The sequence below is a fragment of the Athene noctua genome, chromosome 10, assembly GCF_965140245.1.
Source record: "Athene noctua chromosome 10, bAthNoc1.hap1.1, whole genome shotgun sequence".
Taxonomy (NCBI): domain Eukaryota; kingdom Metazoa; phylum Chordata; class Aves; order Strigiformes; family Strigidae; genus Athene; species Athene noctua.
The window spans coordinates 7,925,291-7,937,759 of NC_134046.1; the positions used below are offsets into that span (position 1 = coordinate 7,925,291).

Consider the following 12,469-nt stretch of genomic DNA (forward strand, 5'->3'; position numbering starts at 1 on the left):
TGGGGAAGAATTGTGCAGCTGCAAAGCAATGATCAGAATAGCATAGTAGGTCTTTTTAATCTCTAGTTTTATATTGCTTCCTACAGTTGAAGTTATAGGAGGAGCACTGCTTGAATGCAGGCATATTACATCTATTCTCCCCAAACTTTTTTTTTTATACTCTCTCACATATCAAATATTAAATTTTCCAAACCCAAGTAAGGGCAAGATTTTTTTAAAGATACTTCCAGATTTTATGCTCAGCCTTACTAGACCTACATCATTTAGACCAAGAAATCCCATTTACAAGTGATATAGACCTTTAGGAGTGTCATATCTCACTGAAATTCAATGAAATTTAGAGTCATAATGTCTGTTACTTTTTGATATGGAACTTAAGCTATTTCTCAAAAGTAACCTTCTTCTCTTTCTGAATTTTCAAAGTTCTGCCTCTTCATACACATCTGTTAATGGCATTCCAGAGCTGTAAATCCCACCAAAACTTCATATTTCTGACCTCCATTTCTTAAAGTTGCTGTAAGTTGAACTCCCTTTGAAGTAAAAAAATCTCATTAAACGACTGAAGATCCCCACTAAGAGAACATTGGATTCTTGACTGCCTCATGGATTACATATCTGCTTTTTGTAGTTCATCAATGCAAAAATGCTATTAGTACCTATTACAATTCACCTTCAATATTCTCCATGACATAAAAGCAATCCAACATACAGGGGATGTGTATGGTCCTCAGCAGGCAGCTTTGCCTCATTGCTTTCTCTCCGCTGTCTGGCAGGGACAGCATACACACACAATAGGTGGAGTTTGCTCACCAACTCTGGCATTTTTGCTTATGTGTATACTGTACACGTGCACGCAAAATCGTAATTAAAACTACCCATAACTCTGCATCAGTAGCAGCTAGAAGGGAACTCCTCATCAGCATTCCTCTCCAGCCACTCTTGCCCTGTTGTCCTCTTGAATACTTCAGCTGACTGGTTATTGCACTGCCATTTGAGATGCAATGTGCCAGAGGCACTAGCTGCTAGAAGACTGCCTTGTTTTTCTGGATACCATTTTTTCCTTTGATTCATCTTTAAGAGATTTTTTTTTTTTAATATGCATAAGAATAAGGTCCTGTGCAAATTTCTCAGGAGATCAATTTGCAAGGCTCTTTAGTAGAAAGACCTATTCTCTAGTGTGTATATTGGTTTGATATGGAAATCCATAAGCCTGCCCTAGATCCACCCACATCTCATACACTGGTGTGCTCTGGGTTTTCTTTGTGAATTCAATAGTAGACTCCATAGCATTTCTCCTTTACAAAAAATCCTTATTTTTCATTTCTGTGAATAAACCAGTTCTTGAGGATCAGAGTCTATTCTGGATGTAAGTATAAGAACCTGTAAATCTGTCTGATAAAAAGCCTCCTGCGGCTGATGGCAGAGAGCATTAGTAGAAAATTGTAAAAGACTACAAATCCATGTGCTAATTAGAGCTTTGCATATCCCTGCTTCCCCTGTTATACTGAACAGGAAATAAAATACAAATGAAAAAAAAAACCAAGAGTTAGCATTCAAATGAAATATTAACATTCTGCTGAACAAAATATTTTAAAGATATTATTTTCTTCTAGATATTATGGATTTTTGTATAAAACTTTGGTTTCATGAAAATTGCCTTTTCTGTCAAAACTGCTCTTAGAAAATTAGCTTATAGCACCATAAATAACCAGAGAAGCCTGTGCTGAATGCACATTGCCCCTCTTAGCTTATGAATTCTGTCTCCAGAATCTATGAAAACTAAGTATGAAATTAACTTCCATCTTCTTCTCCAGACTCTGGCCATGTGTAAAATGGGTCAAAACCAAGACAGTAACATTACTGGCCTCAAAATAGAGTTGTTGTATCAGTGATACAGAAATCGGGGCCTGAACCAAACAGGAATATTACATCACCACCAAGAAAGAGTCCTGTGGGCTCTCAGCTGAGCTGTGACCTCCAGGAGTACTCTTTTAAATGACCTGCTCACCAGAAGAAGCTCAAGAGGAGTTTGAAATGAACCACAAGGTGCAAATCCATGGGAAACCAAACTTCACTAGCCACACTCCTCATGGAATGACTAGTCTTTTGTAAACAAATAGCGTTCTCTTTAGAGGAGGTGCCCTGCGTCTCCAGAACCCTTTCATAGCAACAACATCTAAGAAAATAATATCCCAACCTAAAACTTAATAACTCACAGTGGGAATTGCTTATGTTGCTGCTGTTGCATAGAGGCTTCCCAAACTGCAAATAATATGTATCCCACATAATGAACAATGAAAATACTGAATATTAATGAAAATGTAAACATAAATTTAGGAAACAGACCATTGCAGTCTAATCTGATCCAATGGGCAAAAAAAATCCAGTATATAACTGAGAGGGTTTCAGAGCATGTGAGGTGCGTTACAAATTCCCATGATTACTGTAACTCCATATATAATGAGTACCCGTTAATCCATTTGTATCAGTTATCATAATGGGAAAGAATTAAGTATGGGTTAATGCTCAGTTTTTATACTTGGGTCCATTCTTTGATGGTAGCTTTGCGTTACTTAAAGTTCATGGGACATATTCAGCTGTTTTCTGTCTTCACTGGAACTGATGGCACTCTGGCAGTTGAAGTGCAGTTAGCCTCGACCTTATAAAAATTAATAAAAGCCCTAAGTCCTGTCTGATGGCTCTTCAGCCGTTGTCACTCTCTGTGTTCAGAAATGCATCCTGTAAGCTTGATCTTTTTCCTTCTGGAGCAGATAGTGTTAGTGGATTATATGTACAACAAAAATTGGAGCGTAATTACACCGTGGCTATGAGGAGTCTTATTTCTTCACTTATGAAGTGGCTTGTGGACTAGCATGGAACTTTGTTTTTCCATCTGTTACATATTCCCATCAGAAGCAAGAACGTTATTTTGTAAGTAACGTAGTAGTGGCTTATTATTTCATAAAGTAAAATAAAGTATAGTATTTTCCCCTGAGTGCAGTGTAGTCTGTAGTTCTGGCACATTAGCTGGCATAAACATTTTGATTAAAGCTTATGAATGTATTAATTACACCTGGGAAGTTTCCAAAGCTTATTCAAACTGCAAACTCTTCAAACTGCAGCCCCCAAATCTGAGTTCTTTTTAGCAAATGTAAAATCGGCTATCACAGGGTTGCCTTTTTTTTCTCGAGGATGTTTGTATAAAGACATGAAGTGGCAAGAGTGCGAATTTTTTTACCCATTAGTTTGTGTAAGCACTTTTTCAGAAAGTCTTCAAGTTTCTGAAGAATTTTTACTGTCATGTTTCTAAACATTTTCTTGAAGTCTAAAGAACTCTAATTCTGTTTAAAGCTTTCTCTGATCTCCTAGGTATAGAAACATCTGCATAGACTTAAGCATTTATCAGAATAACATATGGGTATATGACCCCAAGTAGGATGGTAACACTGGAGCATAGACTGTCTAGCTGAAGCTGTATAAATAAATAGAGCTATCAAAACCAGTAGTAGTCTTAATGAACTGTCTGGAAATGTTGATAAAATTGGTCCATCTGATTTCCTTTGCTTGTGTTCCCATGGTGGATTGCTTATGGTGTAACAGAGGACAGAATGCAACCAGCAAAGCCTATGAAGTTTTTTGGGCATCACTATAATTCTGCAAGATACATGAACAAGTTTTTACAACAACCTTCAACTGGACTAGGTTGTGTGGTGCATTGACGATGAGATAGAAGCAAATGTAACAGAGGATCTCAATTCTAAAATCACTGGGCGTATGACCCCAAAAAGAAAGACATATCTTATCTATCAACCGTCTGTGCCTCTGCCAAACAACCCAAGAAGTCTCACCGAAGCGGTGCTTTGCTCATGCATTCATGCACACATGCATTCATTATGACTGACCTGCCCTAGGAAGGTCCATTAAGTGGAACTCATTTCAAGCACAGATGGTCCTGAATAGCTTAATGTCTGCCTGGTGGCCAGAATAAGTGAATTCTTGATGGCCTTAGACTTCTGATCACATACATGCAGCCAAGGAGGAAATGAAAACATGTTTATCATTTTGATAAACAACCTCTCTCATTGCTGCAGGATGCTCCATGTAACTCAGCAGAGTCAAATACTATTAAATTGTCATCACTGTCAAAGAGAGAACGTACAAGTTTTGTTACCTGAGTCATAGTTAATGACTTCCACGATGTATAACACAAATCAGTACTACTGTTTGCCTTTTTTATGTTTGTTTACTGATAAGTTCCGGCTTGGCTAGAATACAGAGGTGAGTTATAATTTTGAAGTACAAAATATTCTTTTATTATTACCTCTCAGCTAGAGATATAAAAAACAGAGATGACTGGAAGATGGCTTTCTGGCTTCTGCTAGGCATGCAGTCAGACCCTATAGGTGATTAGATATTTTAAATCACAGCCACCCACAGTAGGCTCATACTTAGGATAAAATATTTCACTCTGCGGTGTGTAAACTCAAGGTGGCTTTATAACAGAGACAAAAATTAGCATGATTTCAGGAGTTTAGTGTCCTCCAATTAGAATTGAACCATTTGCAGGGGTAACAAATAGTTGTCCCTGGTTTATAGTAAGAATGATCTATAATTTTTACAGTTTGATATTTTTGAGTCTATGCAGAACAGACTTCAGGAAGGCTAGGAAATATGAGCAGTGTTGTAATGCCACAGATAGTTGTCATCTTCAACAGCCCAGAATCCTTCCCAGCAGCCAGTTCTGTCCCTCCTGCTTTGGTAGGCATCACATTTCTTTCATGCAAATTGGAGGGCAACCTGTGAACTGAGTGATCAGAAAGGATCAGCTGTTCATCCTATCAAGAACTGCTAATGTTTGGTGTGAAGTGGATATAAGCCATGTTAGGACATTTTCATTCATCTCTGAAGATTCTTGAAGAAAGAGCAAAGCTATTCCTGATGTGCAAATTCCTATTCCATTTCTAATCTTTTTCTGATTTTCTTGGGGCAGGAGGGCATTTAAAAAAATGTAAGCTATTTTTCTTGCTAGGTGGATAAAGCAGCCACTTCATGAAATGTAACTGTCAACAAAACATTCAGAAGACACTTACTTAGAGGATTTTAGGCTCTTTCCTCTCCTTTTAAGATCAATGGCAAATCCCCTCTTGACTTGAATGAGTTGGATGAGGCAGTTATTGTGGAAACAAAGCCAGAAGCTACCTTAGCTCAATAGACCATAAACTTCCAAAAAAAAGACATTTCTGTTCTTTGTGACAAGGATTTAAACTTTTGCTGCACTCACAGCCTATCAGGTCAATAATTCACATTTTTTCAGGACTCCCAGCACTGTAATATCTCACCAGGTCTTCCGATAATCTAGAAGAACCACTGAGAAAAAAAATCACTGGTTCAGGAGCAGAAGTCCTCAGCTATGGGTACAGCATTTCTTTGCATTCTTCCTCTCTTGCCTCCCCATCCCACCCCACCCCCACCCCCCCAAAAAAAAAAAAAAAAAAAAAAAGTTGAAAATAAAAATCACAAAATAAAAAGGTACTTCACATATACATCTGAACATGTTAAATTTTTTTCAGTGGAGATTGAAGACTGATGCCTCTTCCTCTCCCTGCTCTAACTTGTTTCCTCATTTGTACAGCTGTTATAGAGATTTAAGTTATATCCCCCCCCCCCCCATTATATTTGTGATATATATATTTCTGTGAATAATGTAATCAAAAGTGTGTTTTTTCAATGAGGTTTTTTCCTAGTCTCACTGCTTCCATTTATATTTGTCTGGGTACCTCTATCCCCATTTTGTACACGGATTGAAAAAGTCTGACATGTATATGCATGGTTGATAAAATACATACCAGCAAAACACATTGCATGCAATGCTATCCAGTAGTCATTCATAGGCTAAACATGTTTTAATGGAAAAATCTGATACACCGTAGCAAATTTTCCAGGAAAACAAGGTGTGTAACATGCAGTTCTTTCTCCATGTGAGATGGATCTTTTCTTCTCTGTCAGCACGGGAAAGGGTCTTTTTATTATTGTTGTTATTATTATTATTATTTGCATTACAGTTATACTCCATGCAGATCAAAGTTCCTATTAATGTACTTAACTGTCTGGTGGTAAAAAAAAAGTGGTTTTTCATTGCTTTTATAGTTTCATTTTGCAACTCCTAAACAACTATACACTTCAAGTTTAATTCTTTATTGCTGCAGCAACTTGAGCTTCCACATAACAATTAAAGGTGTTATAAAGCTCATCCACCACAACCCATTATTTTGAATAGATAACCAAATAAGCAAGACTAGCTCATGTAGTTATTAGTACTCATACAGCAAATTAATAGAGAAAATGAAGCATTTAGCTTATTCACAGATATTTACCACACAGTTTATGTAGTCTAAAATTAGAAATGCTTATTACTGCATAGATTATCTTTATTGTTGAGGTTGCAATCAATAAAATCACAAATCTTTCTTCTCTTAGGGCATGACCAAAAGATGAATTAAACCAATAAGAATCTTTTCATTGCTTTTAATATGATTTGGATGGGGGAACAAGGAGTTTATCTGAAGAATTAATTCATATAAAATACAAGCATTTGGGGCTAAGTTGATTGTCACAATTCCTCTTATTCCTAAGAGACACTTAAAAGACTATTTGTCAAATGATGGCTTTCTGAATTGTTGGGATCTCTCTTCTGTGGCACCTACTGGCTTTCAAAAAGTTTATGTCAGCAGGCCAAATGCACCTAATAACTAATACATGAAGCAGCATTTCTCTCCAGATGCGTTAAATATTTGCTGTAGCGTTAGTGTTGTCTCATGCTTGCACGCTCATCAGTGCTTAACCCCATGACCACACAACCTAAGCTCATTTACTCTAATGGACATTCAGAGGCTTTCATCCACTGCCTCACCCTGGAAGGTCAGTGGTTTGAAAATTTAATATTATAAAACATTTCCACACTTTGTGGAATCCCTGTTCATTGGTTATTGTTGTACTACTCTACTGTGGGTACACCTTAATGACACATCACCATATGACCTTAACAATTTATAGTCAAGGGAGATTCCTCCCTGCCCACAAACCTCAGCACTTCACTACAGAAATGTCGCATTTGTAGAAACACCAGGTACCAGGACTCACTCCTGAGCAGGGAGATGCCACTGGGCTCCCAGACTTCTTCCCAAACCCCACGTTCACAGCCAGATGAGGTTCAACATCACACTGCTTATTCTCCTACCTGGCTGCAGGGTTACTGTAGTGTTCAAGAGCTCTCAAAGTTGTTTCGGAAAGAGTGAAAGCCAAAGAGAGTAATAATACTTTTTATGCTATAGTAAAAACAATGTACAGTTAGCATTTCATAGTGGCATAAAGTATTAAAGCTGTCTTAGTAAACCTGGCAAACTTTCTTATACATCCTGCTCTTTAGTAGGCTATGCACGATGTTTTGTGCTAAGTTTAAACAAATCCTGCCAAATTTATGCCGCAATTTCATAAAATAGCCAAGTATCTGTGGGGAACAGACTGGCACTATTAAATACTTGGTGATTATGAGCTAAATACAGTCTGAACTGAGAAATCAAGAAATTACTTGGGCAGTGCATTAGCCCACTGTGGTGTCTCATCTCCTTGCACTGCACTGCTAAGGCAATGGGAATAAAACACTTGACACTTCATTTCTGTACATAGCATATGCCACAAACACCAAGTATTCATAAGCCTTAAGCCACCGTCTATCTGTCTATCACCCCTTTGTGTTCTCCACCTAATCAAACTATTGCAAATGTTCATAAAGAACAATTAAGGAGAACACAAATCAAGCATGGTGATCTTGCACACAATGGGAATATTTTTTGCCTTAAAATTGCCAATTTAGTGAGTGGGGTAGCAAAGGGAAGTGCTGTTGGACCATCCTGTAATTTGCAGAGGCTGATTGTCATCTGCTAAGGGCTGAGTACTGGCATAGAATCAAATATTTGGTGAAAAAGCTTATTTCTTATTTCTAGATTAACTCCCTTAGCCCCGTCCTTGTATGAGATAATATCTGGGAGAAGAGGCCTCCAATATCACAAGCATAAAATCAGACAACAGTTGTTACACATCTGCTGTAGTATGTTACCTACAATTCTTAAGGTCCAGACCTTGACAGAGTCATTTTTAGGCCAAAAATTCTGCTGATGTCAGAGAACCTTCTAAGACAGGCAAGGCATATCTACTCTAGAGGAATATTTATCTACATTTCCTATGAAAACTGAAGTATAGCAGAACCTGGCTGAGACAGGAGCACCTAGAATGGGAGAAATAACATTGTAATCCCACCTTTATAGAAGCTGTGCAGAGACACAAGAGAGGAGCACGCCTGGGTGCTTTGATTAGCCACTGCTGCTCTTCCTAATCAGAGTGTCAATATTCTCTTTTTCTTTTTTTCTTTTTTTCTTTTTTCTTTTTCGCCAGAAGGAGGAACGTGTGAAGTTATAGCAGCACACAGATGCTGTAATAAGAATCGAATTGAGGAAAGATCACAAACAGTAAAATGCTCCTGTCTACCTGGGAAAGTGGCTGGGACTACAAGAAACAGACCTTCCTGTGTTGATGGCAAGTAGCTCCTCCTGTATATATGTCTCTGTTTGTGTACCATCCAGTAAATAGCTTTAAGTCTATAGATGATGCATAGGAACTTTGTTGTGTTTTCTGTTTAACAAAACAGGAAAATCTATAAGCATACATTTACACCACCTTGCCTCCTGCTACTTTAGTGCACAGTTCTGTGCACATGGGTCATGTTAAGATTGACTCAGAAAATGAGAGTACAGAATTCAGTACAGGCACTTAGACAAGTATAAAAGATTCTGTGGCAGGATAAAGCCCTTAATAAATAACTGGACAAAATTATCCCCTGCATCACTTCACAAGGCCCCCTCTGGTGCCACGTTAGTTTTGATTCATAAATATTTCAAAGGATAACAACCATTCATTTTGATTTAATTAGCCATTTGAAAAGTCAGTGTCAAAAAAGGTAAATAAATGAATCCTGTAGTCTCATCCTGTAACAAACATTACAGAAAGCTAGGAAAAAAAGCTCTGTCTTTTGAAATCACTGGTTCTGTTTCTTGTCACGGGGATTTTTTTGCTGAGGGAAAAACACCGTGTTATTTGTGTCTGGGTTTCATATCAGGGTGTATTCCTCTCTGGGGCTCCCCTGCCACCACTGCAAGGTGAAACCATGCAGCAACTGGGGAGAGCGTCATGGCTTGGAAGTGGAAAATATAAATCTCATAAGAAGATGGGGAGTAAGTGCTACTAATCCCATTACTTACCTTTCCCAAACAAGCCGCTCGGTGTTGCAGAAATCCCTCTGTGCAGCAGCTTTGTGAAACAGAGTAACTCAGAAAAAAATCTTGCTATTATTTATGGTAAACATCTGGTGCTATTGTTTATACCACCCCACCACCCAAAGGTGCTTCGAAGAGCCCGGGGGTGTTTTGACTAGAGTCAAGGTGGGATCTGCCTTGGGCTCTCCTCATCCTTCCCATGGCTGGATGTCCAGGGCTGGCAGCATAGCTGCAGGTTTTGGAAGCACCCAATGTTTCCTCTTTGGGTCTGTCATTTGGCATTCAGCTTCTCCCCAAGTGAATGAGAGGGGGGAGCTGTATGAGCAAACATTGGGAAAAATGGTTTCTTCTGGGTACCTTTCCTCAATCACATGCTGCAAAGGCACTAACAAGGAAGCAGAGGCTGGTCCAGTTGTAGCCCAAAGTTAGACAGGTATATTGGTGAGTGTTGTGGACTGGAGGATTGTGTAGACAAGGGTCTGAGGCTCGTACATTCAACATCAAAAAGATAAGAGATTGTGGGTGCCTTGGAGGGAGGAAAACCTCATATCTTCTCAGCAAGTGTTTGTGGTGTGTATGTATCCAATTGATATATTAAAGGTAAAAAGAAAATGTTTTATTATTTCAAAACACTTTCAAATTTTTAAATTATGAGGGAGTATTTCATAGTCTGTTACACTGGAACACGACTCAGCTTTGAACTTGCGACTAAAAACACGCTATGAATGCACCTGTGAATGATGGTGCTTTAATTCACATTTTGTCATTCTGTTATTGTTTAATTACCCTGATAAAAATCTTTTTGTGTTAAGCACACTCATAAAGCCATAGGTGAAACATACAGCTGGTCTTAACCAAAGATCAGCTGTACAAGCCTTGAAGAATTTCATGTCTTCAGCAGGTCACGAAAAAAGAGGCACCAGATAGAGCAGAGAGACACCATTAATTCAGATCTCATAGTTCTGTTCAGAGAAGAGGAGCTCAAAGAATGCTCTGTTAAGAAAAAAAGTTCGGTGCAGGTGTGGACTGGAACGTAATTGCTCTGTCAGGATTACAATAAAAAGAAATGTTATTGTCTGGAATTTTGAAAGGAGTAAGGATAAAACAATGGCTAATATAAAAGCACAAAGCTAGTCCCATTGAAGTCACTGGTAAGACTCACAGTGACTTCAAAGCCATGAACCATGAACTACAAAGGAATGTCTTCCCCTTTCAAGTTTAGTTGTTGTAGTCAGCCCATAGCTTCTTTTGTAGATGACTGGTGAAAGGTTCAAAAGCCCAATATGCTGCTTGTAAAAATTAATAGAAGGGGCGTTTTCTTTGGCCTTTGTTTTATCCCAGACTTTGCTTTGTGACTTTTGACATACTGACCTGTTTTAAGTCAAAACTTTGACCTATTTAGTGGTTCTGTTCTTGCTAAGTCAAACTCCCAAAACTTCCCATGGGAGTCCCATTGACGTCAGTACTTTAATTCACACAGAGATTGGGGATTTACTGTTTCTGTTGTACATGAGAGCATTTCAGAAGGTCATCTGCAACTTTTTATCTTATTTACCTACAATATTGAATTGTCTAAGACCATTCCATCTCGCACTGGGTTTTACACTGTATATGATTTAAAGCCATGATCTGTCACTAAGAAAGCTTGCTTGGGTACATTAATTAAAAACCCATGGGTGTTCAGGTACAGCAGTATACTCACACCCAAACATCTTTGAGAGATGACAAGGACTGGGAGATCCTGTGTTAGCAATTGGATTCCCATCTGCGGTTGATTATCGCCTCAAGCCATCTCCACCTGATGGCTATTTTGTAGTTGTATAAAACAAGCTGAACTTGTTTGTCCTGTTAATACCATTGCACCAAACTGTGACTTAATGGGATCAGAATCAAGCTTTTGGTGTTTCTCATTCCAATTTCATCAGAAAACACCTCATCAAGGCTGATGCTTTGACAGTTTGAGTTTATGTGACAGAGGAGAGATTGCATTGCCTTCCACTCCTACCAGCCATTGCTCTGGGACACAACTGGGCTGCATGGGAGGGACTGTGTGGAGAGCTAGCTTTATCTTTGTTTAAGAGAGAATACAATTATATGTGGGAGCCAGCTTAACCTTTTTAATAAGTATCAGAGGTGATAAATGGTCCTTTTGTCCTCTTCTTGTGAGATCTTATGATGGGTAGCACAGCATCACAGTACATAAGACTCAGGCATGTAGTTCTCCTCCTGAATGAGCTGAAATTTAGGCTGAGTATGCGTTATTTGTACTATAAAGGGCGGGAAGTTAGCATGTATTCCCCAGCATCACTTCCTGCCAAGTCCACCAAACTTTATCTTTGGGGCCTCATCTTAAAAATGTATAGTGAGGCCAGACTGTGGCAACCTCAGAAGTTTTAAAATTATCTCTTGCCACTCATGCGGTAGACAGTATCTTAAAACCTCCCTCAATCACCAATGAATTATGCAGTAGCAACAGTGAGAGCAAAACAAAAGCCAAATCTTGTCATGAAACAGAGATTCCGGTTTCTTTGCCTCTTCTGTTGCACATTTACTTTCATGATTCCCTTCACTACTTCAAGGTCTTTATTTTTTTGAAGGATGGTTTTGAGTGCCCCCTTCAATTTATCTTGCGTGCTACTTGGCAGTAGCACATACCACGAGCATCAGTCTGTTCAGCTCTCTCTCTTGGCTGTTATTATTTTCTCCATTTGCCCAAATACCTTTCCAGAGCAAGTCCCAAGTGGATTTACTTCATTTGTGTTACAGCAGTTTGAGAGGGTCCCTTTTTCTGGGAAAAGCAGTGTCGAGCATGTCAAGGGAGTCCCCAGTCCTCTGTCTCCAGAGCACAGGGGACCTGTGCAGCTTGGAGTGTCACTACTCTACTCCACCGCCACGCTGTTAGACATGGCGTGTGTTGGATATCTGAAGGTACCAGAGCAACTCTTGATGTACTGCCCTGTCCACACAGTTGAGAGACGCCTGGGGCCAGAAAATTTTCATCTCACACTAACATGCAGACCCCTCCAGCTTCGTGCTTTGATGGACCCACTATCTTTCTCTCATTTTCCTCTTACTACAGGCACTTTTTTTGTGATGTGCAGGCTATTTCTGCAGAGGTTTCTTAGCCATGCTTCTGAATT

At 39.0% G+C, this 12,469-nt stretch overlaps 1 protein-coding gene across 3 annotated transcripts in view; it reads left to right on the forward strand.

Moving 5' to 3' along the window:
• TAFA1 (TAFA chemokine like family member 1) overlaps positions 1 to 12,469 on the forward strand; it is a 229,946-nt gene that overhangs the window by 175,300 nt on the left and 42,177 nt on the right. For 2 of the 3 annotated variants that reach the window (XM_074914226.1, XM_074914225.1), the window contains exon 3: positions 8,452 to 8,592. In XM_074914226.1, coding sequence (XP_074770327.1) covers positions 8,452 to 8,592 — 141 coding nt within the window. The remainder of the gene's footprint in view (positions 1 to 8,451; positions 8,593 to 12,469) is intronic. The other variant, XM_074914227.1, reaches the window with a different exon arrangement.